The following is a 26,049-nucleotide window of genomic DNA, read 5'->3' as shown; positions in this document are numbered from 1 at the left end:
GCATTTTAAATCATCTGCAGTTCATTTAAAACAAAATCTAGAACAAACAGAGCATTGAGTCTTTGTCGATATTCATGACTAGATACAGTTTTAATTAAATCTCAGCTCTATCAGGAGGAATGCACATGCGTAATAGTTCTCAGTAATATGATCAAAAAGCACAATATGTTCAAATCCATCCATCCATTATCTGTCTGGTTAGAACATGAACATGAAGTGCACACATGAAAAAAGATTTGAACCCAGAACCTTCATGCTGCAACAGTACTAATCACACCCACAGTATGTTCATATATAGATATATGATTTTATTCATATTGATAGTATGTTTTGCATTTAAAAATTTTAGATTTGTATTTTTGTTTTCATTCAAATGTGTAGGTAATTAAGACTTGAAAAAGAAAATCTTACTGCGTTGAGCTGCTGCACCAAGATGACCAAGATGAGAACTAGGATCCACCTGTGAAAATAACAGTGGTAAAGAATTAACTGTATAAACTCACTGATGACAATGATAGTCACATACTGTAAACTGCATGTATGTACAGTAAAAGCAAAGAAGGTTGGTTGATAACAATTCAAATGTGGGTCAATAATCTTGTCCATATGCAAACTCTGTTCACACTGCAGGTGATACCACAGTCTGTGTGAGTACAACTGTGTCTGTGTGTTAATATAGTCTATATATATTAGAACACAAATATCCAGATGTCTAGAATATTTGAGTAAACAGACAAAAAATGTGTTTGTCTTCAGACCTAAGTATATTTTCAAAGAAGCTGATGTGAATTCCATCAGTGTTTATGAGGTATGCCTCATAAATGTTTATAATTGTTTGGTATATTTTTATTGTATCAGGGTTCAGTGGCATGTATATTCTGCAGAGAAAACAGATATAATATATTATATTTCTTCCTATACCAAATCGTATTTATCATATTTTCTGATAAAACGTTTTCAAATCATTGTTTGAATTTTGAACACCGAACGGATTTATCGTTGATCTACATTTTCTCATGTAGGAATATTTGAGGATACTATTAGTAGTTCAGTCACAAAAAGTCTGATCCCACCCCATGGACACCATGCATTAAATTAACATAAAGTCTCCATGTCTGACTTTTAAATTATCTTTATACATTGTACATTCTTTATTCTTAAGCACACTGATTATGATTCTGATATCGTCCTTATCAGATAGGGGAGCTGCTACAGAAAATAAAACGATAATATGCATGTCATATTTCTCTTATTGCTAATAATTAATTATTAATGTTGCAGTGGGACTCACCTGAGGGGATACAGAATTGCAGCAGTAACTGTGGATCCCATCATTCATTACATCAGTCTGCTTAAAGGTGAGGAGTGTTGCCGTAGTGCTGCCCCCTGTTGTGAATAAAAGGAACCATTAACCACTGAAGACACCTGCAAGCCATGAACCATTTTGGAATTATGTGACAGAACAGAATGCTATTGGTGAAGAAATTGTCAGTTCTGTCTTCCCACCCAGGAAAGTTTACAGCGCATGTAGTCTATAGCTAGTCCACTGTGCATATAAAACAACTTTAAAGACTCACCCAAATTCAGAAGCACAAATTAATCTTCATGAACACGGTGCATCCCAAAAAGGATAATCTCCAACAAGACTAATCTCCTGCCTCCGTATCAGTAAAAACCAAACAGAGTAACTGCCACTATTTGTGAATGTTGGGAGTGAGATGAGGAGACGGAGGATGATTGGGGTTGACCGCATGAGAAAGTTCAGACCGCCTCCCCCTTTCTTCAGGGTCAAATTAAACAGCTTCTCTGGGCTGTCTTGTTTATCAAGGCACTCAAAACCCAGACGGAGAACTTTAATTTAAACTGAAGCCATTAGCTCATTTATACCGTAGTCCAGCAGTGGATGGATGTAATGTGAAGGCTAGTTTTTCAGGAGGATGCTCAAAAACACATGAGGTGTATGACCACTTGCTTTTGATAGAACTGGAGAAAGAAAGCCATGGGGAGGCCAATGTCTGTAGTTCCTCTGATCCTGTTTGCTGTTATGCTGATCGGCACTGGGGCCCAAGATGTAAGATATTTAATTTTTCCTTGCTGAAGTAACATGATGATCTGATTTAATATAGCTTACAGCACAAACTCTTATCTGCACAGGTACTGAAATACAAACACTATACTCTTATTCATGATCCTTCCTGGATGCTTGTTATTTCTTTTATATTAGACTGCAAAAAAATGGGTTAGTTGTTTATTAATTATTAGTTGTTTGTTCAAGAAAACTATTTATTTGATACTCTTTATCACTCACCCGTTTTTTTTATTTTTTATTCCTAATGCTGTTTAGGATAACTGTACCTTCCTAATGCTGTAACGCTCTCAGGTCCCACACTAAAATCCATTAAATCACTGTTTATAGAAGAAAAGGGTTTTTTTCCGTAACAGTATGTTCCATGTGTATTTCCTGTTATAAAGTTAGCAAACATCTTGCAGCCTGAAGAGATGCAGGTTTTCTGAAGGCTGTTTGCACTTGTACTTCACTATACTGTAACATATTTACTGGGCTATGTTGGTGGGCCTTTTTATGGAAGGTCATGAAAAAGAGGCAGCATATTAAGCAAAATAAGCAGGACAGGCATCAAGCACCGAAAATAATGTTTAGCTGAGACATTTGTTAATTAGTAAATAAAAAACTAATCTTTACATCACAAGATTGATGAATGAATGAGAACATCTACAATTTCATGCTTTTATAGCCCAGCTGCTGTTGGCCATGGCAATAAAATGAATCTCCTGAGATAATTATGTCCAATTCATTTGTGCTTAATTATCATTTTGTGTGCAAAAGGTAAGGGAGAAATCAGACGCAGAATTCCCCTTTTTTGTCCAGGAGCAGTACACTCCGGTTTATGGCTGGATCACTAGAAGGCTAAGGTGAATCAGAAATGTTATGCATCTGAAATAACTTCATGTTAACCAATAAGAAATTATCATATCAGTCGCTGAGACTGATTTGTTATCAATGACCTTTTATCTAGCCTGCAGACAACCCACAGTGCATTTTTTATTACTGTAGATTCACCTTTTTAGTGTGTTAGCCTCGATGGACCTTTGCGTCTGATGATACGCAGTAATGTTTACAGCCTTCTGATTAAAGCCCACTGTATTAAACAGGAACACAGAACGTGTTAGCCCTTAACACTGGAGAGTTATAGATGTTATTTAGGCAAATTGCTTCCATGGATCACCCACAAATCCTCCCCGAAAAAAGTTGCACTTGAACATGCAACATTTTTTGATCACCTAAATAGCAAACTGCCTTCATTAAGTGTAGCCGTGTGATTACCAAGTCCTGTGGGGACATTGAACAAAGGTGCAGGTAGGATATGATCCAACAAGAAAAAACACTAGCTAAGATTCAGGTGAAATAAACCAATTACTGAAAACATTTGAGAGCCGCTGCTTTTAAAACCAATGTATGATCAATTTGATTCGACATTGTCTGTAAATGTTTTCCATTTATGTAAGGCATACTGAACAATGTTGCAATTTCTTTTTAGTGTGTGTGCAATAGAAGATCGAGGTGCTACTGTGAGGGAATGAAAGGCAGCAGGGTGAGTGGATCATCTGTGCAAAACACATGTGACTATATTATCTAATCATGATTTTATATTTTTCACTCATCAAATGCACTCTCACCGTATAGTTACTATATATCACTTAGCATCCATGAATATATGAAACAAATTAGCCTTTTTCACAGCAGACATGTTGACTTATCTAATAATAACGTTAAAATAGCTCTGTTGTATTAAAGTATAAATCATGTGACAGTGAGACAGCATGCACAATACCAGGAGCCTGAAGCTGAAGCAGCTAAATGGAATTTACCGATGCTTTTTCTACTCTGACATGTAAAAGTTTCTTTTGTAATTGATTATTTGTTTTTTGTTTTTTTGTTATTACTGCCACACACATATCATTATTCATTTAACATCTCCACAGACCTGGCACCAGGAGCTAAGTGCTACTATCAAACCTCAATGTTGCACCGAAAACATCACACTGTGCAGCAACAGAGTGTTTTGGGTGCAGTTATCCAGTGGTGCCTTAGTTGAATCAGGTGTGAAGCCTACTGTAATTAGATCTTAGTTTAAAAGTGTCAATTAGCTTCTTATTAAGAGTTTTCCTCAACATTCTTCATAATTATTTTGCTTGTCAAGAGTGGCCAGCTGTTTTATTTTTAGTACATTTTCTGTGAGCTCCAAGCAGGGAGAGCAGAAAACATGAAACCTCTTTAGTAACTCTTTAGTAATATTCAACTAATAAATCAGTTAAGACTCAGCAGTTTGACTGATATTAAATAAAGTATGCAAAATACATTCATGATCATTAAAAAGACAGTGAGTTATATTTACAAAAATAATATGGCAAAAATTGAATAAAATATTCACAACTATGTTTTCATTAGTGTATAATCAGGTGAAAATAAGATACATTATGTTTTTTGATACCTTAGAATGAACCTTTTATATCTACAAATACCGCCATGTTGAACCGCCATTAGTGGCAGACAGTAGTCCATTCTGGGCCCACAGTAGCCCAATAGACAAACTAAACACTGGCTCTAGATAGGACCTTTGGTGTTTTTTGTATGTTTCACGTAGTTTCCTCCTCATGCCAAGAAGGAGAGAGTGAGGTGAGGAGAATGCAGTCAGCAACTACACCACTAGATGCCATCTGACCCCTACATGCTAATCAATGTGCCTTTTTCTATAGACAAATAAACAAATAGCCATCAAATCTACATATATTTACTAAATATGTTTTATTAACCTTTGGCTGTGATTGGTAAGTAGTCATTCTCACTCTGTTAAACATGTCTAACTGTAAAAAGCATCATCCCCCCAACCAAAAAAAAAAAAAACAAGGTTATTGGTCTTTGAACATATGTTTTATGTGAATAAAACTGTTTTCACTGGTGACATGCAATGGTATGTGAGTGTGCAACAAACATCCAGAAAACTCTTCAACAGCTGCATCTTTACTTGACTTTACTTGGCAACATTTACATTAACATTTAGATCGATCTCAGTTTGTTCACATCAATGATGAACCCTCCATGCATACCAAAGTTTGTCATGGAGTCCCACAAGGTTCTGTACTAGGACCACTTCTATTCAGTTTATGCTTCCTTTAGGGAACATTATTAGAAATCCCTCCATCAATTTTCATTGTTATGCTGACGACACCCAATTATATTTATCGATCAAGCCTGTTGAAACCAATCAATTAACTAAACTCCAAGCATGCCTTAAGGATATAAAAAGTTGGATGACCTACAATTTTCTAAAATCAGAAAAAATCAGACGCATCGTGTCTCAAGCAGATGCAGAAAAACTAGGCCATGCATTTGTTACTTCTAGGCTGGACTATTGTAACTCTTTGTTATCAGGCTGCTCCAATAAGTCTCTTAGGACTTTGCAGTCCATTCAGAATGCTGCTGCATGTGTTCTGACAGGAACCAAGATCAGAGATCACATCTCTCCCATTTTGGCTTCCTTGCATTGGCTATCTAGTAAATCTAGAATAGAATTTAAAATTCTTCTCCTTACATACAAAGCTCTTCAAGGTCAGGCACCATCATATCTAAAGAGCTCATAGTACCTACACTACCCCTCTAGAACACTGCTCTCTCGGGATGCTGGTTCCTTGTGGTTCCTATAGTTTCCAAAAGTAGATTGGGAGCCAGAGCTTTCAGCTATCAGGCTCCTCTTCTGTGAAACAAACTACCATTCTGGGTTCGGGAGGCAGATACAGTCAACACCTTTAAGAGTAGACTTAAGACTTTTATTTTTGATAAAGCTTATAGTTAGGGCTGGCTCAGGTCATCCCTTAGTTATGCTGCCATAGGATTTAGACTGCCCCCCCCCCCCCCCCCCCCCCCCCCCCCCCTCTCTCTCTTTCGCTCTGTCTGTGTCTGTCTCTTTCAGGGTTATGCCTATGCCTATGCCCAGGCACAGTATTGGTTGAAGATGCAGTCACATCTCCCTTACTGAAAATTCTCTCTCTCTCTCTTTCTCTCTCTCTCACCCTCTCTCTCACACACCATCTCTCTCTCTCACCATCTGTACATATACATGTCTCATTAATGCATGTTACTAACTAAACTTCTTCCCCGGAGTTTCTGTGCTCTCTCGTCCAGCAGGTTCTCGTGGATCGTGGCTGCTGCTGTGGTCCTGCATGACGTCCACTACACATATTACTACCGTCATTATTGCTACCATATCTCCATTACAGTTTATAGTTGGTTTATGATTTGCTGCTGCTGTGCATCTGTGTCTTTCTCTCTCCATCACAGGTTCCACTATTGTAATCATTTTATCATTAATTGTAATTCATTGTCATTTTATCATTCACTGTAATTGTACAATATGTTTATGTTGATTTGTCCTGTACATGTGACATCTATTGCACGTCTGTCCGTCCTGGGAGAGGGATCTCTCCTCTGTGGCTCTTCCTGAGGTTCCTTCCACATTTTTCCCTGTTAAAGGGTTTTTTGTAGGAAAGTTTTTCCTCACTCGAACCGAGGGTCTAAGGACAGAGGGTGTCACACCCTGTACAGATTGTAAAGCCCTCCCAGGCAAATGTACTTTGTGACTTTGGGCTATACAAATAAAAACTGATTTGATTTGATTTGATATGAAAATCTGTAAAGTTTGAATTAACCCCTCTATTGTTGTCTATTGTCATTTACTGTCTGTCTTCCCCCTTGTCTCTTTATCCATCTCTCTATCCACCCCTCTTCCCCTTCTTCTCACACACACAGGGAGACAGAGGTTTTGCAGGAAATCAAGGTCCTCCAGGTACAACTGGGCGTCCAGGATCAAATGGTCATGCTGGACCTATGGGACCAAAGGTAGATTTTCAGCCTGGCTCTCTTGGCTCCTTTGCTCTAATACTGTAGTACATCCCCATATCTAATACTGTTGTCAGGGAGAAGCACTGACTCAAGTGGTGTATAGACTGTGGTGAATTACACTTTGACAACACTTTTAGTTGTGTTTTATACTGCCTCTTACTAGATGACTAAGAATAATTATATGTTGCTGTCTTTGACAGGGCAACACTGGGCCTGATGGACCTGTCGGGCCAAAAGGCGATCCGGTAACAAAACTGTGCTATCTAATGCGCATGTCTGTTTGAGTTTGTTGGGTGTTTATTTTGTTATGCTTGATTTGTGTATACAAATAATATAAAGTACAAGCATCGTGGTAGACCAGGTATCAGCTCAGTACCTCCTGTGTGCCTTTAAAAAATGATACTGGTGTCATTACAGGGACCTGAAGGCAAAGAAGGATTTGCTGGGTCTCATGGTTTGCCGGTGAGGTGTCCTACTCTCCTATACAGTTGTGTTACTTTGTTTAACATCATGATAATAGATGCCTATTTAACTTCTGCTGATATTCTCTTACAGGGTATCCCAGGTTTACAAGGACCTTTGGGGCCCTCAGGGGAACCAGGCTGCAATGGGACAGATGTAAGAAAATATTACACATTAACAGTGCTATGGTTGCATGTGTTTTGTGTAATGGTTTTATGTATAATATGGGTTTCACAAACAAACATAAACCAGTCTCTGCATCTATTGAAAACATTACGTACTTTTAGGGTGACGATGGATATCCTGGTGTTCCCGGGAACCATGGCATTGATGGATATCCAGTAAGACGCAAAATCCCAACAGTTTATATATGCTATGTTAATTGATGTTTTAATGTAATGAATACATCTCATTTGTTGTTTTTAAAGAATATGTTTAAAATGTAATTCATCTTGGTCTTTATTTTTCAGGGTCAACCTGGTCTGCCTGGACCTAAGGTAATGAAATGTATATTGTGCCACCCAAGGCCAGTTGTTAAGTAAGTTTTGTATTTAGGAAGGGTGAAACTGCAGAGTTGCTCAGCACTTACTGCCTTCTGACAAGTTTATTAGCAGGATCCTGATGCACCAAGTTAAAAAAAAATAACATGACGCTGCACTAGCAGGTGCCCTCTCTGCCTCCCCAAGCTCCCAGAGCTAATTTTGTACCTAGTCCATGTGAGACCAATAACTTGTTTATAGATTTTCTTTGTTTTTACCTTCTATCAAGTCCTTCCACTTTTATTTGTAACAAGAAAGGTGTTAATTCTCAGAGCTAATTTTCAGCACAAACATGTTTAAATGTTTTTTGCATGTAAAAGAGTGCTAGCACAGGCGTTCTACTGGAGTATACACTATAGATTTACCACAGCGGATGATGATTTTTTTGTTGCAGACTTTACCCTAAAGCGTAGATGTTTAGACTGTAGACTGCAGTCATCTTGGTGTATTTGTGGGCTGATAATTTGCATGTACCTGCTTAGCCAGTCTGCTCATGGACATTTTAGGTGATGGTGTCAAAAACATGTCTGGGATAAATTTTTCAAAAGACTGCTCTCCTTCAGTTTCTATGCTTTGACTATGAGCCCCTCTGGGTGATTTCTGGGACAGCTGTGATGATTACAAAGTCCAATGACTATATGCTAGCAGTGGCCTCACAGCTGACAACCTGCCATCTATTGGAGCTCCTCCCGTAGTGGTGACACTGTGTTCTAACACGGCAGATGGACGGCCTGTTTTGACTGGGCTACCACCCCTCGTCCTTGTAAAATACAGAAAACAACAGAAGAGAGACAACACCCAAACCTGCACCCACTACACATAGACAGAAACCACACCACATGTTTAGTCTAAAGAAATTAGACTAATCTGGTTTACCATGATAGACCACACAAGCAAGGGCATGTTCTCCCAATAAATTTCAGAGAATTATCCCAGTTTAGACTGCCATGGAGTCACATACAAGTACAGCAGGTTACTATTTGACTATTATCTCATCCTCATACCTTTATACTGTGTAGATGCATCGTTCAAAATGCTGCTGTTTTACCAGGATGACGTAATCTTCATGGCAGTTAAAAAGAATCAATTGTTTTAATTGATTAGGTGTCACACACACACACACACAAGCTTTCTAATTAATCACAAACAGTACTGCATTCTGAGCATTGGAGTCAAATATGGCAGAATAAATGCTTCTACAAAGCAGGTGTTCATCACCATGTTTCCAAATGAGAGTCAGGGTTCAGACGTTCACCGGTAACACACTTCCCAATTCTGAGCACTTTGAAACTTGTGAGCATGACCAATTCCAGAGTTCACCTGTTTACACCTCTAAAGTTGTGTTGTTACAGCTTTTTTCATGGTTGTAAATTATTTAACTAGCCTGGCCACGTAATACTGTTGAAACCCTTTACAAGGTGGTGCTTATGTAAAATAAGTTGTTGTTTCTTACCCTTGTTTTATAAGCAGTAATATATGGTAATATAAAAAAAAGGCAACCCTCAAGACATTGAATGAGGTCATTCAAATTCTGAGCACACACATGCATGTCGACTGCACAAATACATGAAAATGAGAGATGACGCCTACAGACCCCTCAACCGTGGATTAGAGTTACAATATGCAACCAAGAAGTATTACTTTATCTTGCACACAGCACACAACACTGCTGTTTTAACAATTTGAGTGTTAAAGAAACATTCTTTCTATTTCACAGGGTGAATCTCAGCACTTCATTGACGTAATGCAAGGAGTACAAGGGCCACCTGGGAGGGAAGGAAAGCTGGTAATTATTTAGACAGCATTACCAATAATACTGTTTGTTTGTTTGTTTGTTTTTTGTGTGATATTTTCCAGACACCTTACATTAAATGGAGTTATAGAGATATAATACTTAGAATCATTTCAACATGTATGTGTATTTACATAAAGAGAACATTTATATAGTGTATATATTTCAGGGATATTCAGGTGTCCCTGGAAACACAGGGCCACCAGGGGACCCTGGAGCACGGGGCTCTGACGTGAGTATTTTTTGTGCAGATAGCGCTTTGAATACATTATGTGATGTTTGCTATAACTGTCTGCTTTCTTTATGAACAGGGATTTCCTGGTCGTTCAGGGGCCCCAGGAGCTAAGGTAATGATAATGAGTATTTTTTTAGATATGTGTGCACATCTTTAACAGCTTGTACCTGTGACAGCAATAACTATTTACTGGGTGTTTAAGAGGCACAGAGAAAAAACGCAGCTGCAGATTTTTTTTTGTTTGTTTTGTCCTTGTTCTCCAATTATCATTATTTTTGTAATGTAGCCTTGAACATCTGCAGGTGATCCAGATAATTTCCTGTGAAACTCCTCTCAGACTGGTGTGATGGGATGTGGTGTATTAAAATGGGGACATGGCAGTGTATACACATTAGTGAGGGCGTAGTTCATGTGGGAACCTGACCACTATCAAAGTGGGAGGAAAATATTTTGTGAGAAAGCTTGGGTGATCAGATTATTTACACAATCATGTTACAAACGATTTTCTATCCTACAGGGTCAAGAAGGCATAGGTAGAGTTCCAGGACCTCGTGGGCCAAAGGTAATTTCTTTTTTAAAGACACCATTACAGTTTAATGACAAGATTCCATTTAAATATCGAGAAGAACATATTGTATTGTATGTACATGATCATAACATTATCTTTATGCATTATATCCATTCATCATTTTCTGTAACCACTTATCCTCATCAGGGTCATTGTAGGGATGGAGCCTATCCCAGCTGACTTTGGGTGAGAGTCAGGGTACACCCTGGACATGTCACCAGCTCATCGCAGGGCACATAGAGACAAACAACCATTCACAATCACATTCACACCTACAGGCGATTTAGAGTCACCAATTCACCTGTCAAGTGCTGGTCTTTAGACTGTAGGAGGAAGCCGGAGTAACTAGAGAAAACCGACATAGACACAGGAAGAACATGCAAACACACAAATATAAATACAAATTTTATTGTTTCATGTAGGGGACACAAGGACTACAAGGAGCGCCAGGGCCACCAGGTCGGATTAAAGAGTTTTTGATGGGGAGTCTTGAGTCAAAGGTACAGTATCTGAGGTCAAATCACTACACAAGTGCAATTTCCTATATGAACGGGGACAACAGTAATTCAATATCAAAGCTTTATTGAAACAAGCAGAGCTATAGTTTCACTGTGACATGTGCAATGTTTTTCATCATTAGCATAATATCCATTTGAATGGTGAAAACCATCACATTTATTAATCAGCTTGTTTAATGGCAGTGCCTATAAAGTCCATTTGTCTCAAATGGACTTTATAGGCACTGCCATTAAACAATCTCACACTGTGGCAACACATCTCACACTGTAAACAGAAGCCCAATGGTCAAGATCCAAAGTGTTGTGCTGACCGAAAATGCTACTTTTTCTTAGTAAAAGTAGGAAAGGTAAAATATTTCCCAGCACCCTGAGCATGCTGTGGCCTCATGGTGATACAAGATTAAATGTCATAGGACGGGTCACCAAAAATATTAAGATTTATTCTCTCGGGACTATGAATGTCCACAATAGATTTTATGGCAAACTGGTCATTAATTATTAAACCATCTTGGTCAATTTTAGATCAAAATGTTGAAAAGACTGACTGACAGGATGTTGTCATTGCAACTAATGAGCCATAACATGAAGTTTATTTCTCATGCAGGGCGCAAAAGGAGACACAGGAGATGTAGGGGTAAAAGGCTGCAAGGGTGCACTCGTGAGTTCTCTACACACTTTATAAATGGTCTTTTTTTTTGGCCTTGTTATATATTGATCTCTCTGATTACTATACTTGTTTCAATATGTTCTCAGGGAGACCCTGGTAATAGCTACTACAGAGGAGCAAAAGGAGACAAAGGACAGGAAGGTCCAGAAGTAAGATACTACCTGACAGTTATTTCACTCACCCTTACCTTTCAGGCTCTATGCTTGTGTGCACATAGCAAATGTAGTGACGTCCCAAAAGAAGATTATGCAATACTACTTCACTCTTGCACCATATCTTTCTCCCTCCAGGAGAGATGTTTCACCACTTCACTTTGGCACCATTAACAACTCGGGAATAGCTCCTTTAAAAGAATGACCAGCAGAGGGCAGCAATGCAACATTAAAGTCAATGTGATTTGTCACTAAACAGGAAAAATAAAGAAATTAAAAGAAAGCTTTTATTCATTTGTCCCTCTGTCAGTTTAATTAATTCATGGGCATCTCCTGGAGGATAGGGTAGGGAGGGATAACTACGGGTTTTCACATATCATGCAAAATGTGTTTGTTAAGTATACCAAAGTTTGTATACTTTGAGATATATGCATGCCTTTCAATTAAACTTATTTTATCTCATGGTAGTGTTTGGTTCTGATGCAGCAATTCCCTTCTCCACTGGGAGACAATAAAAGTAACCATATTGTTCACTGTACACCGTTTCAAATAGCTTTCTTTTTGAAGGCCTACTCTAAAAAAGAGTGTGTGGTCTGATTCTACATTGAGTGGATGCAGCTTTGCAATGCCAATGCTTCACCTTTGTTTTTTATTCTGAGGATTTGTGACATACACCTGAACTGAGGTACTGCTTTAAAGCACCTATCTATCCATATGTAATGAAAGAGCGCCCCTCCCGACCAACTGTTGATTCTTTTTATAATTACTTTCATGTAATGCCACCAAAAACAAAATTTTAGTGATAAAATAAATAAAAGGATGCCTGAGGCTCTTGGTAAAGTATAGGAAACAGAACCTACCAATTCTCACTGTTATCACTCATTTTGTTACAGGGAGAGCCAGGAAAAGATGGTGTGCCTGGACTACCTGGATTTGTGGTACTGTTCTACTTTGCTAGGAATGTCTATGAGAGTCATAATGTGTGTGGCCTTTGAATATGATATAGTTTTCTTTAGGGAAAACCTGGCCGCAGAGGTGATCCAGGATATCCAGGGACACCAGGAGGGACGGTCAGTGTTCCGTCAGTACCAGAAACAATACCAATAAGTCTTTTGGTATGCTTTGTATCATCATTATTTTATTGTATACTCTAATATATAGGGTGAAAAGGGAAATAGGGGTCCCACTGGTCCACCTGGACAAGTGAGTTTATTCTTATCAATTTCCTTTTTTTTGGTATTTTGATGCCTGTATTCCAGTATAGACAGTAAAAGTGAATCCAGGTATTCCACTATAATTTCACTACCTTCCCCCTGTGGTTTTTGTTTACAGATAGTAAACAAAGGATACCATGGAGATCTTGGTCCCCCAGGCCAACCTGGGCTTCCTGGGCGTCAGGGTAGTTAAATATAGTGTTGTATGATACGTAGACTGATAAATAGTGAGATAAACAGCAATGGTTAAAATCAGTGTCTGCTATCATACTATTATTGTTCTTTCCCCAGGTATTGTGGGGTTTCCTGGACCTCGTGGACCTCCAGGTGTGCAGTGAAGAGACTATTCTCATCCTCTCTCTATATATATAAAACTCTATCTATCAATCTGTTGTTTTTTTCTGTTTTTTTTTTTATTAATGATGTTGTATTTAAAAGGTATAAAGAAAGTCATCCAACTTTTGGTTTCCTTAGATATATTGCTTACATTCTCTCACTTTACATTATACCATAGGCCATGCATCTGGGATTTATCAACCAGGCCCACATGGTCCCACTGGCTTTCCAGGCCCCAAAGGGGACCCTGGAGAGCCAGGCAATATATATACAGGACTTAGTGGTCCAGATGGAGATGATGGTGATCCAGGGCCTGCTGGGGATCCGGGCCTACCTGGTCCTCCTGAAGATAGAAGTATGTATGAAAAACTTTTTTTAATCTAAACACTACAACTACTATTACTTCTACCAGTAATCTTAATACTACTGGTATTCATTTGACAAACATCCTGCATAGCTGATATTCATGTTTTCAGTTATGTAAACCATTGCTTTTTGATATATTTTCCCCTATAGGCCTCTACCATCCACCAAAGCTTACTTACTTTCTTCTCTTGTCTATGATAAAAAAGATAAGGTAAAATATCTGCAGTTTATTTATGGTAATCCACACTAAAATTAGCTTTATCCAATGGGAAAAGGTGCCAAGCTCTTTTGGGTTTAACAAATGAGCCACCATTCACTGTATGACAGGTGAAAAACCAAAACCAAAACAAACAAACTGTGGTTGTAGTTACGGTGTATAAGCATGTTATTGATCAGTGAATCATGAGTTAAGGTGATATAATATACATACATAACCAGTAGACTTTGTTATCGGTTTTGCTTGTAGCTAACAGGACTCTCAAGGGTCATCCAGGAATGAAGGGAGTGAGTGGTTTACTTGGACCTATCGGATATGATGGGCTGTTTGGAATGAAAGGTGGGAAACTGTTATATAGTAATTAAATGTTACTATTAAATTTGATGTGCATTGGTTTGACGGTTTTGATGGTGATTATGTGCTGTTGATATGTAGCAAATATCTTCAATGCATCTTCAATCAATGCAATTCTTTCTCATTCCAATATAAGGAAAATATAGTATTGTGTATTAAATATGGATCTCACAAAAATCATTCTCATGTTAATACTTTGTACAGGACAGAAGGGTGAGCCCTGTTATGTGTGCACTGGGTCAGGACTCCCAGGACCACCTGGTCCCCGTGGTCTACCTGGCATCCCTGGTAAAGCCACTCGCAGCATGACATCTCTGTCTTACTTCCATATTCCACATACAGTTTAACTGAGTGAGTGAACAGAACTTGAACAGATATTCTGTCACTCAGGCTATAATCAAGGACCAGGTGCTAAAGGTGATCCAGGCTTCCCAGGACCTAGAGGCTTACCTGGTGGACAAGTAATTAGCATGTGTTTTTAAAAGTATTTTATTGATGGTTTGGTTTTGTTCATAAATACTTCAACAACAAAAAATGATATTTTTTCTTTGAAGGGTCTGATTGGGGAAAGGGGAAATCCAGGCCCTCCTGGGCAAAGGGGAGACTCATCTTCCTACAACCTCCCTGGGATTAAGGGAGAAAGGGGAGAACCAGGGCAGCATGGTAGGCCTGGTGCAGGTGGCCTTACTGGAACTCCTGGATTACCAGGTCGCAAAGGTCATCAGGGGTCTAAGGGGGATTCGGTGAGCTTTTGACAGACTTTGGTGTTACAGCTTGATAGCAAAATTCTGAGCCATGCACAAAAGCCCATTCAACATAATAAGTAATTTAAGTAATTGTTGGAACAAAACACCTCTAGTATCCCGGCCGTGGTGCAGAGGGAGATCATGGTTTGCAAGGTCCACCAGGGCTTTTAGGCAGACCAGGACCAGATGGCTACCCTGGACCAGTGGGATATGGACCAGCTGGATTTCCAGGAAGTAAGGGAGAAGTTGGTGTTCCTGGACTGCCAGGACAACCCGGAGTTCCAGGTGAACAAACACATACACAGTTTGACAAAGACATATATACATAAACAGACATAAAGACTGATGCCCATTGTATGTCCTTTCTTCTCTCCCTCCTTCATTGGTAGGCCAGAAAGGGGAGCCTGGTCACATCCACATCAAAGGACCTCCAGGTCTACCTGGATTTAAAGGTCTGCCTGGAGCTCCTGGAAGACCAGGTAAGTATGGCTGTATGATTAACGGATGTATATATGGATGGACAGAGGGATGGTGGGTTTTACCATTCAATAGATAATGCAAGCATCTCTGATACTTACCATCTAACATGCAGGAAATCATGGAGTATCAGGTGCTCCAGGAATACCAGGTTTTCAAGGACAGAAGGGAGAGAAGGGTGGCACAGTATATCCTGGAAGTCCTGGGATCCCAGGAGAGAGAGGTAATCCATGTGCCCAACAAGTTTTTATGGCTCCTTTAGAAAATAGGGATCAGCTTAAAGTATAATTAATGTATCATTCATGTTTCTTTCAATATGTATGTTTATACATGCTGTCTGTCTGTCTGTCTGTCTGTCTGTCTGTGTTGTGTTCAGGTGACAAGGGGCAGTCAGGACTACCAGGCTACCCAGGAAGGGGCTTGCCTGGTCGCCCAGGTCCTCAGGGCCCTCCTGGTCCTCCAGGATTGAAGGTTACAGACACAAGTACACATACACAAGAGTATATTCTAGTATTCTATTGCCCATTAAGTGAAAGAAAAATAAACTCCAAGACACACAATGTGTAACACAAATGCAGATAAAAAATCTAGCATCTAGCAGGCTAACTATGTGCTAAGATAATCTGACCATCCACTGGCCGTAGCTTCATATTTATGATACATTTTAGTAGTATTGATTTTCTTAAGACTTTGTTGGTTATATTTTTTATTTACAAGTGCAAAATGATAAATAGTTTTTCAGGAAGATTAAGTGTTTTTTTCATTGGGCTTTTAAATTAAATTGTGTGTCTTTGAAGCACGTGTCATATCTTAAGTATAAAATATATATAAAGTTCACCCCTGAAAGGATGTTCAGGGTTCTTTGCAGGAGCAATTGTTTCAGTACCACAGGCATATTATGTCAGTCGGAGCTGCCTATGGTACTGAAACACTAGAACAATGTTATGCTGCACATTGAAATGTGTGACTATTAATGAATGAGTAAATAAATTAATTAATAAAGTATATTTGGGATTATCAGGGTGATGGTGGCCCTGGGTACCCTGGTCCCCAAGGACCCCCAGGGCTTCCAGGAGATGATGGAGCTCAGGGACCTGTAGGAGATCCAGGGATACCCGGCCTACCTGGGAACCCAGGATCTTTTGGCAAACCTGGTTTTCCAGGAGAAAAAGGTACAGTACTCATAATTCAAATCCAAAACTGTATCCAGTAGAGAAACAGAAAGGCAAAATAAGATAATAATGTGTATTGTTCATCCAAACACACACAGACACATCATATTTTATTCTATGCTACATACAGGAAGCAAAGGTTCTGTAGGCCCCCCCGGAGTACCTGGTACTAAAGATTCATGCAAAGGTTTACCTGGACCAGCAGGGCCACCAGGACCAGATGGTTCTCCAGGACATCCAGGTCAGTGTATATTGAAGTCATGTGATGAACTTTACTGTCAACTCCAGAGAGACAATGAATGCAAATGGTGAAAAATAAAAGGATATGAAACATCCTTTATTAACTCTCCTGTAATAACAGACAAATTTACAGTTTCTTCATAGATGTAATAAATGTTTCTTCATCATTCTACTCCCTCCTCAGCTTCACACCTCCATTTTGTTCTGTCTCTCTCCCCTTTCTCAGGACTTAATGGGTCACCCGGTGAGAAGGGGAATACAGGTTTGACAGGGTATGGTCGTCCTGGCTTCCCTGGTGAGCCTGGCCTCATTGGGCTATCAGTGCCGGGTTCACGTGGGCTCCCTGGACTAAAAGGGATCAAGGGACAAAATGGCCTCCCCGGTCAACCAGGTAGTCTCTGATGAAGTTTATTTCTCCAATATATGATAGACGTGAAGTCAAGTCAAATTTTGTAGTGACTGCATTAACCACATAGTGTATAGGAAAACATTATGTCCTTTCAAAGTGCATCACAGTTGTGCAAAAAGAAATTAAAAAATGCTTTTGTGAGAATGTACAAACTCTGTAATTATATTTATAGACTTGTATTTAGAGTTTGCCTTTAAAAATTTGACTTGTTTAGGACTGAGAGGAGATCCTGGACCAGATGGGGAACCAGGATACGGACCAGAAGGATTGCCTGGAATTCCAGGACCGCCAGGCCAAATAGGTAACACACAAATACAAACAATCAGACCTTAAAAAGACAAGTAAATCACCACATATCTACTACACACACCACACCAATAAACTTCAATTAACATGGTCACAAAATCTTTCTCATTGATTCACAGTTATGAATGGCTGTTCCCCATTACTGTTTACAGGTGACCAGGGACCAGATGGAGCCATAGGTCCGCGGGGTCCCCCAGGCATGGATGGGGAACAAGGTCCCAGTGGTCCTCGCGGCCCTCAACCACCACATGCATTAGACGTTACTGGGCCCTCAGGGGACCCTGGTGAACTCGGTAAGCTTTATAGTAAACTCTATCCTATCTATCTGCTTCCATTTACTGTGAGATGTTTTATTGTTGAAGTTGAGATAAATGTTTGTTTTTTTTCTCTGCTGCTTTTTTAAAACTTCACTTTTGAGTTGTCAGAGTGCACATGAATTCATACATGCAGTCTTACTGTTGTATAGTAGAGCTTATGAGATGGTGATAATGTTTTAAATCTACCTATACTCTGTCAGGTTACCCTGGTCCATCAGGTTGTCGTGGAGCTAATGGAACTACTGGACCAAAAGGGCAGAGAGGGATAGAAGGAGCACCAGCAGGCCCTGGACCAAAAGGTTTGAAATTATTTCTTTCTTTTTATTATTTTGGTTCACCAAATTAATCTGGCTAAACCATTTTGGGAACTTTATGTCTGAGCTGTGTACCTTTCTATGTCCAGGAACACCAGGTGAGCCAGGTTTTGATGCACCAGAGTTCGCGCAAGGAAATCGAGGACCTGCTGGAGCTCCAGGAGACCCGGGTATCAGAGGGTTTCCAGGTAAGTCTTAAACTTTGCTTTAAGTTCATACGCACTTTCTGCTTCCATCCAAATCCACTTGCCCGACAACATAAATTGAAAAGTACAAACAAGAGTTGTGCATCTTTAAAACCTCTTTTAATTTATTTTACATAAAATAATTGTTTGGTTTAATTTTTACAGGCCTAAAGGGGATAAAAGGAGATCAAGGAATTCCTGGAGAGCCAGGTCCACATGGTGCACCAGGTACAACTGGTGGCAAAGGAGCTAAAGGAGAGCCAAACTACTATGGATATGGACCTCCTGGACCAGTAGGACAAAAGGTACTGAATGATCTAAAAGGTTTGAGTCTTTGTCACTGATGTAGCAGAGCAGAGTCCAATCTAATAAAATACTAAAATGTGAACAGATTAAAAAATATGTGGTAATTATTATTAATGATGGTTTCTTTTGTTTGTTTGTTTTCTGTCCTCAGGGTGAACCAGGAGTGACCAATAATGTGAAGGGTCAGAAAGGTGAACCTGGTGTTTCAGGACCTGCAGGCCTACCAGGATTCAGTGGAGCCAAAGGAAACCCAGGACCAGTTGGACAAAATGGTTATTACCACTTACCACAAAATAAGGCACTTTATAATTGGTTGTGCTTTTTGCTCACTCTCTGATCCACCACCACGCTACTATTCCAGGTCCACCAGGCAATCAAGGGCCTGGAGGTTTAGATGGGCTTCCAGGAAGCAAGGGACTGCCGGGACCTAAAGGACTGGCAGGTAAAGTCTTTTTTATTTTTGGTTATATAAGGATACTTTAAATTTAAATAAACATATTTTAAAAGTGCAGCCCACTGTGTAACCTTTACTGTAGAAAAGACTAAATGGTCAACTGTTGTACTTTAATTCTTATATTTTTGTACTTTAAGTTCAGCTCAGCCTTACTTCTTCATGTCTCTTTGCTTCAGGTAACTCAGGTCCACCTGGAGTCAGTGGTATTCCAGGTCCTAAAGGCAACCAGGGCCGGGATGGGATCCCTGGACCACCAGGGCAAAAAGGAGAGACTAGTAAGAGGAATCCTGCATGAAAAGTTCTGAATGGCTCATGCACATTCTGTATTTCACAAACCTATAATTATTCTTAGTGTGTATTTTTACTCCTCTCTGAATCACTGACTGACGCATTTACTATCTCATCTCTCCTCTGCAGGCATACTAGGAGGGCCTCCTGGCGCACGTGGAAACACAGGTCAGCCAGGTGAGTGTCCTTTTTAAGACGTTCACAAACATCCCACCTTTTAATTGTAACACTTGGCCTATTTTGAGATTCTCTTTGAATTTGTCTCCTTTGCCTTAGAAGGTTACAGTCTAGAAAGTAGTCTTGAATAAACCACTGAAATGAACTAGGTCCTAATGATGTCTCCAGTTAGCAGATATTAGCAATACACTCCACATGCTATAATAATAATAATAATAATAATAATAATAATGCTTGAATAATGAGATTGGTTCAACGAATCACATAAACCTATTATTCAATTCAATTCAATTTTATTTATATAGTGCCAAATCATAACAAAAGTTATCTCATGACACTTTCCTTACAGAGCAGAACAATAATACAGCCACCAAAAAACTGCATTTTTTTCAGTAAACATCTATGCATTTATGTACTGTAGGTCCTCCTGGGAACCATGGCCCCCCTGGCCTATCTGTTCCAGGGAGTCCTGGATCAATAGGAGACAGAGGACTTATAGGTCTACCTGGGATCTCTGGTCCAAGAGGACTGCCAGGAAGAGAAGGGGCTTGTATTCCTGGGTTAAAAGGATACCGTGGTCGTCCTGGTGATCCTGGTTACCATGGTGAGGATATACTATTGATGGACTTGAGGTTCTCACATACTCTTTCCTAAAAATGAAACTCAATCAGACCACAGTCTGATTGGACTCATTAGCTAATCAGTGGGATATAATTATATTGTGATAGGGCTTTCTGAATAATGTACAAACATCAATATTATTAACAGTGTTTTAAATCCAGTTTTGACATGCTGTATTGGTTCCTTATTTACTTTGCTCATTTCTTAGTTGCAATGCATGTACTTTCATTATGCTAAAATGGCTCTCAGGTAAATTGTTGTCCTCACTGCTGTATATGTAGGTCGTCCTGGCTTACCTGGCCCCCGAGGTCCTACATTACTGTTACCTGAGTTAAAAGGAGACACAGGGGACCAAGGTCTTCCAGGAGACAATGGCCATAAAGGACCTCCAGGAGATCCAGGCCCTCGAGGACCACCTGTGAGTGACCACACTGAGGAATACCTAAAAATGCATTAGAACAGAAGTCTTTACAAAGGCTAATGAAGATTCAAGTCTGATGTTCTGCATAAATATGTAAATATTTGTACTTAATACCAGAAGTGTGATTCTTCGGTTTAAAAAAACACAACAACACAATAATAATGACAGGATATAGTAATATATATAATATATATATATATATATATATATATTATATATATATAATTGCTTTTCTTTCAGCATTAACCAAAGGAAAATACTGTTCAGCATCATCTGCATGACATCTGAACCTCTAATGATGAGTCTTTAAGTCTAATCTTTCACCTTTTATTGTTTCATTTGCCTCCACAGGGTGACAATGGCAGACCTGGAGAAAAGGGACCAAGAGGTGATTCTGGTCCTCTTGGAATCCAAGGGCCCCTTGGTAATCTATCATTTCAGCTTTAGCCTATATATTAGGCTTTGTCTCTGAATTCTTCCCCAGGCAAAGGTAGATCTGTCACCACAGAGGAGTAATAGTCCACGATTGATTTATGTTCCCACAACTGAGATGAAATACAAATGGGACAGATAATAAAGTGGACAGAGAAAAGGAAGATCTATGAGTATTAATTTCACTTTTCTTCTGTGATACCCAATAAAATAAAATGTATGCAATATGGTGCAATTTATTTAATTTATTTATGACCTGTGTGTATTAGGTTACCCAGGAGACCCTGGATACATCTCAGGCCCGCCTGGTCCGCCTGGACCAAAAGGTTTTCCTGGACGACCTGGTGCGGCAAAATTCTGTCTTATTATTGTTTGCAATAACCAGGAATAACAATAATTTCACATTTTACCAGTAATATATATTCTGGGAAATTCTGGGTAATTTCTCCTGCTTTATACCTACAGGCCTCAAAGGTGAAACAGGATTTGGCAAGGTAATATATGAACCAGGACCTCCTGGTTTACCTGGTTCCATTGGCAATCGAGGACCCCCAGGAATTACTGGACCATCAGGACGCACGGGACTTCCAGGTCCAACACATTAATTCTAGTTGCTTATGCTCTTCAAATATGATGTTAATGCATCAAACTAAACAAACCAGTTTCATACCACCTGTGTGTAATGAAAATAGATAACTGTAGTGTTGACCAAACTGGTTTTCTTAGAACTGTGGAACTTACTGAATCTTTCTGTCCCAGGCCAGCAAGGCGTCAAAGGACAGCGTCGATCGGGCCCAGTTGGCCAGCCAGGTTTTACTGGCCACAAAGGAGACAAAGGAAGAGCAGGATTGCCAGGTGTGCACACGTGTGGGTTAAAATTGTGTGTATGAGCAGATGCGATGTGGGTACCAGCTTGATATGTCATGATGACGATAGAAATTTACTTTCATGTCTCTACGTGTTCACACATCATGGGTTCGTGGTTGGTGGAGTGAAAGAATACTGGTTCAACTACCATCGGCAGTACCTCTGCCTGGGTTGTGTGTTACATCAAATGCACTTGGGTGGGAAGCCAGTGAGGGATTTAGTGGTAAAACATGGACATTGTGTTACATCCTCTCAATGAAGTTCCTTGCCAGCAAATAAACAAAGCAAACAAACACTGCAGTACAACCCTTCAAAAATTACATCACTTGGTACCTCATTGTACAGCTTGTTCTTCATTAATGATGTGTTTCCTCTGCAGGTCCAGATGGCAGAATTGGAGACCCAGGCCACAAGGGTTCTCCAGGGTTACCAGGCAGGGGTGCTCCAGGTTTTGTTGACAGTTTCCTGATAGCTAGACATAGTCAAAGCATCCATATCCCTGACTGTCCTCAAGGAACTAGCCTCATGTACTCTGGTTACTCCTTCCTCTTCATCAACGGAAATGAGAGAGCTCATGGTCAGGACCTTGGTAAGAGCTGGGAAACTTTCTGAAACAGAAATATTCAGCGCCTTAAGAACCTGTGTCCTTGAGTCAATAAATTACATTGTTCTGACACTACAAATTGTCTCCTAGGCACCATGGGAAGCTGTCTCCCTCGGTTCTCCACCATGCCCTTCCTGTTCTGTGACACAGAAAGTAACTGCCGCTATGCTTCTCGTAACGACTACTCATACTGGTTGTCCACTGACACACCTATGCCTGCCAACATGGTTTCCATAACAGGAGAAAAGCTGGCCTCATACATCAGCAGGTGGAGAAGTTCATACATTTAAACACTCTGGCTCATAGATTTTGTTGTTTATTGCCAAAGCAAATACAAAATACAGTATGTTTTCTGTTAATTAAAATTTCAATCTTTTTCTATTTAGTTTGATTTTCATTAGCTGAAAACATGTTCTTACTATTAACTATGACTTGTGACAGTATTAATAAGGATGTCTGTGGGGTTTAGGTGCTCAGTGTGTGAATCCACCTCCAACGTTATAGCAGTCCACAGCCAGACAACTCTGCTACCTGCCTGTCCCAGAGGTTGGGAGACTCTGTGGAATGGATACTCATTTGTCATGGTAGAGAAAAATTTCTTTCCTCCAGAATCCTTGGATCTTCCCTTATGCCACTTTATATCTAATTTCTTTTCCTTTCACCTTTATCCGTTTTAGCAAACCGGTGCTGGTGCAGAGGGCTCCTCCCAGCCCCTGGTTTCGCCTGGCTCATGTCTGGAAAGCTTCCGCCAAGTGCCCTTCATCGAGTGTCACGGCAGGGGAACATGTAACTACTACCCTGATTCCTATAGTTACTGGCTGGCCTCTCTAGACCCCAACAGCATGTTCAGGTAAATTGTTCTCTTCTGTGTAAACAGTGATGGATGCATGCCATAGAGAATGCCTCTCTTTCACAGTTTAAATCACATCACTGGCAGGGTTTTGTGTGTCATGATGACTTAACACAGTTGCTATTTTAGAAGAATTTCTTCAGATTTAATAATAGTAAATCAAAACTCTACTCAGAACTTATAATTACATTTCTTTTGTTCTTTTGTTTTGTTCTCTCCTATAGTAAAACCATTCCTCAGACAGTGAAGGGACCATCTCTGCAGAGTGTCATCAGCCGTTGTCGAGTCTGTAGGAAATTGTATCCTGGCACAGATAATAGGCGTGGGGACAATTAGGCATTTCCTTCTCCCGTGTAATTTAAAGTATGGAAATATGAGAAATGTGAGCTATAACAGTGTTGATAGAGCATAGTGTGCACATCTATTTGTTGAACTGGTGCTTTCATGTTACAAATCAGTGTATGAGTCTTTGAATAAAACACACATTTGAAACACATTTCAACCAAATTGCCAATCATCTTTAATGGCAGTTGTTATATAAGCTCTGATGAGTATGTACATTGAATTTAATGAAACATGTTAGTGAGCCATTATATCTTTTAGAGGCTGTAGTGTGCCACCAGCATGTTATTATTCCAGTGACAGACTTGGGCCTGGGGGAATGCTGATGGGAAGTCAGTGTCATGCCAGAACCAGAGCTGGACAAAAGGGTAGTGTAACCTGCCTCAACAGCCTCTATGGATGTAATAGTGACCATATATACAGTACTTTGATTGATAATAGTACATCCACATTGCCTATATAGTTATTTCCATGTCACTAAAATGGTCACAAATGTCCTGACTTGTGCAGAGGACTGCCAGGCTACTGAGAATTGAGAATTATTTAACTTATTTAGTGCTGATGTCACTGCTGTTTCGTTCCAAGTGACCTGAGAAAACTGGTGCAGTCCAGTTAGTGGATGACGTGAGTAGTAAGAGGTCACCACCAATGACACACATGTTCCTATATTACATTCAGAGCGAGTTGTAAATGTGATGCTCTTGTTGTGGAATTGTTACGTTGTTGTGTTTTCACACGCAAATATCGAGTCATTTGTTCCCTCGCTCTGAAAGCGTTTCTTTGAATTTCAGCATGTTAAATGGTGCGTGGGAAAGATTACATTTTATGACTCATACTGCCTCCAATCCATTCCTAAATGAACTTTCTAAATGAAAACAATCAAAGTGCTGCTCTCTCTGTGGCTTTGGGACACAAAAATGCACAAGCTCTTGTGAGCATATATTGTGGAATGATTTTTTCTTACATTACATCACTCTCTTTTTGCTGTGTCAAGGATATTAAAATAAAATACAAATGAAGACAAATAATAGTTATTTTTATGGTATGTTAATCTGCCTATTGATTCTACATGTGATGTTTAAAAGTCACTATTACCAAAAGCTGGATAAATATATAATTCCCTATCCAGAATAGCCTCATGCCTCATTTTTTTATTTATTTCAACATCTTTCTTTTCTGCCCTCTTCACTCAGAAAATCAGTAGAGCAGTATGCCCCTAAGGAACAGTCATTTAAACTCATCCAAATCTGTCACTGATCAATAACTGCAAACTCTCCTTATAACTGGATTCACAAAGGAACAATAATGTCCTTAAACAGCACTGTGTTCAAAATGTTGTTGCTTTTTGACACGAACATATTGATTTCTCAGAGTCTAAAATAACAAACAGCCGCATATGCTTATGTAAGAAATCTAGCAAGACAAGTAACAGCTGAAGAAGTGCTGAACCCTCTTGTGTGAATTAAAAACCCGTGATGAAGTATCACACTGATTATTTCATTAATTTTTTGGCATTTTTGGTAGCAAAATCTCAACTCATCAAAACTCTGAAAGGTCTGATATAATAAACAGCTGCTCCTTGAATGCCACCTTGAATTAAATACGTTTTACATGGCCTGGTGCAGACAGTTGTCAGCATGGATAGAAACACTCTTGCTGTAAAGTGCTCTAAGTAGCCTTCTTAACAGGATTATTCTGCTCCCGACAGTGCACTTACTAATTGTTTAGGCAGCTATATTAGGCTTCTACACCTCTCTAATTGGGTTAGAATGGCGAATTGTTGAAAGGTTGAAACACTTCAAGGTCTTCCATTTGAGAAGGACACATGTCCTTTTAGTTTTCTCCCTACATATGCCTTACATGGCATAGAAAGACGTGTGTTCATATTTGTACAGGTTAGCTTTGCGTGCTGAGGGGGAAACTTAAACTGGTTTATTTATTTGTATACCCGTATAGTGTATGTAGGTAAAATCCTGAGAAAAAGCTGAGCAAGAAAATTTTCAAAATCACGCTGTTGTCTTAAAATGTTATGGGATAGGACGCTGTCTGTCCACATTTAAGCCTAATTCGAAAGGGAATTAAGCTGCACCTTTATCACTGCAGATCAATATGAGGAATGTCCCATATTTGTTTGTATACTTGCAAAAGAATAAAGATAATACTTTCTGCTGAGTGATCTCTT

At 39.5% G+C, this 26,049-nt stretch overlaps 2 protein-coding genes across 3 annotated transcripts in view; one reads left to right on the top strand and one right to left on the bottom strand.

The window, feature by feature from the left end:
- LOC104919227 (collagen alpha-4(IV) chain) overlaps positions 1 to 1,694 on the bottom strand; it is a 19,671-nt gene extending 17,977 nt beyond the window's left edge. The window contains exons 1-3 of the mRNA XM_027285678.1: positions 1,578 to 1,694; positions 1,292 to 1,386; positions 412 to 460 (exon numbers count right to left, since the gene is read on the bottom strand). Of these exons, the coding sequence (XP_027141479.1) occupies positions 412 to 460; positions 1,292 to 1,335 (93 nt within the window). The 5' untranslated portion in view covers positions 1,336 to 1,386; positions 1,578 to 1,694. The remainder of the gene's footprint in view (positions 1 to 411; positions 461 to 1,291; positions 1,387 to 1,577) is intronic.
- LOC104919232 (collagen alpha-5(IV) chain) overlaps positions 1 to 26,049 on the top strand; it is a 27,427-nt gene extending 1,378 nt beyond the window's left edge. The window contains exons 2-55 of one of the 2 annotated variants that reach the window (XM_019262130.2): positions 382 to 477; positions 1,282 to 1,358; positions 1,982 to 2,071; positions 3,558 to 3,611; positions 6,827 to 6,916; positions 7,120 to 7,164; positions 7,337 to 7,381; positions 7,475 to 7,537; positions 7,669 to 7,722; positions 7,852 to 7,878; positions 9,638 to 9,706; positions 9,882 to 9,944; positions 10,024 to 10,059; positions 10,465 to 10,509; positions 10,938 to 11,015; positions 11,638 to 11,691; positions 11,787 to 11,849; positions 12,746 to 12,790; positions 12,869 to 12,922; positions 13,014 to 13,055; positions 13,185 to 13,251; positions 13,358 to 13,393; positions 13,581 to 13,757; positions 14,235 to 14,324; positions 14,544 to 14,627; positions 14,730 to 14,800; positions 14,894 to 15,082; positions 15,199 to 15,370; positions 15,475 to 15,564; positions 15,678 to 15,785; positions 15,939 to 16,033; positions 16,584 to 16,734; positions 16,865 to 16,975; positions 17,201 to 17,365; positions 17,598 to 17,684; positions 17,842 to 17,982; positions 18,207 to 18,305; positions 18,410 to 18,508; positions 18,671 to 18,810; positions 18,963 to 19,083; positions 19,173 to 19,253; positions 19,442 to 19,540; positions 19,683 to 19,730; positions 20,152 to 20,334; positions 20,633 to 20,769; positions 21,124 to 21,196; positions 21,474 to 21,548; positions 21,670 to 21,795; positions 21,964 to 22,059; positions 22,451 to 22,660; positions 22,766 to 22,943; positions 23,145 to 23,259; positions 23,353 to 23,525; positions 23,750 to 26,049. In XM_019262130.2, the coding sequence (XP_019117675.1) occupies positions 2,000 to 2,071; positions 3,558 to 3,611; positions 6,827 to 6,916; positions 7,120 to 7,164; positions 7,337 to 7,381; positions 7,475 to 7,537; positions 7,669 to 7,722; positions 7,852 to 7,878; positions 9,638 to 9,706; positions 9,882 to 9,944; positions 10,024 to 10,059; positions 10,465 to 10,509; positions 10,938 to 11,015; positions 11,638 to 11,691; positions 11,787 to 11,849; positions 12,746 to 12,790; positions 12,869 to 12,922; positions 13,014 to 13,055; positions 13,185 to 13,251; positions 13,358 to 13,393; positions 13,581 to 13,757; positions 14,235 to 14,324; positions 14,544 to 14,627; positions 14,730 to 14,800; positions 14,894 to 15,082; positions 15,199 to 15,370; positions 15,475 to 15,564; positions 15,678 to 15,785; positions 15,939 to 16,033; positions 16,584 to 16,734; positions 16,865 to 16,975; positions 17,201 to 17,365; positions 17,598 to 17,684; positions 17,842 to 17,982; positions 18,207 to 18,305; positions 18,410 to 18,508; positions 18,671 to 18,810; positions 18,963 to 19,083; positions 19,173 to 19,253; positions 19,442 to 19,540; positions 19,683 to 19,730; positions 20,152 to 20,334; positions 20,633 to 20,769; positions 21,124 to 21,196; positions 21,474 to 21,548; positions 21,670 to 21,795; positions 21,964 to 22,059; positions 22,451 to 22,660; positions 22,766 to 22,943; positions 23,145 to 23,259; positions 23,353 to 23,525; positions 23,750 to 23,861 (4,998 nt within the window). In that variant the 5' untranslated portion in view covers positions 382 to 477; positions 1,282 to 1,358; positions 1,982 to 1,999 and the 3' untranslated portion in view covers positions 23,862 to 26,049. Of the gene's footprint in view, positions 1 to 381; positions 478 to 1,281; positions 1,359 to 1,981; positions 2,072 to 2,908; positions 2,932 to 3,557; positions 3,612 to 6,826; positions 6,917 to 7,119; positions 7,165 to 7,336; positions 7,382 to 7,474; positions 7,538 to 7,668; positions 7,723 to 7,851; positions 7,879 to 9,637; positions 9,707 to 9,881; positions 9,945 to 10,023; positions 10,060 to 10,464; positions 10,510 to 10,937; positions 11,016 to 11,637; positions 11,692 to 11,786; positions 11,850 to 12,745; positions 12,791 to 12,868; positions 12,923 to 13,013; positions 13,056 to 13,184; positions 13,252 to 13,357; positions 13,394 to 13,580; positions 13,758 to 14,234; positions 14,325 to 14,543; positions 14,628 to 14,729; positions 14,801 to 14,893; positions 15,083 to 15,198; positions 15,371 to 15,474; positions 15,565 to 15,677; positions 15,786 to 15,938; positions 16,034 to 16,583; positions 16,735 to 16,864; positions 16,976 to 17,200; positions 17,366 to 17,597; positions 17,685 to 17,841; positions 17,983 to 18,206; positions 18,306 to 18,409; positions 18,509 to 18,670; positions 18,811 to 18,962; positions 19,084 to 19,172; positions 19,254 to 19,441; positions 19,541 to 19,682; positions 19,731 to 20,151; positions 20,335 to 20,632; positions 20,770 to 21,123; positions 21,197 to 21,473; positions 21,549 to 21,669; positions 21,796 to 21,963; positions 22,060 to 22,450; positions 22,661 to 22,765; positions 22,944 to 23,144; positions 23,260 to 23,352; positions 23,526 to 23,749 lie in introns of those variants that run through there. The other variant, XM_027285679.1, reaches the window with a different exon arrangement.

Source organism: Larimichthys crocea, chromosome XII (assembly GCF_000972845.2).
Source record: "Larimichthys crocea isolate SSNF chromosome XII, L_crocea_2.0, whole genome shotgun sequence".
In the NCBI taxonomy this organism is placed as follows: Eukaryota; Metazoa; Chordata; class Actinopteri; family Sciaenidae; genus Larimichthys; species Larimichthys crocea.
Note: the sequence above shows the minus strand (reverse complement) of the source record. Positions and strands in the feature narration are given on the sequence as shown.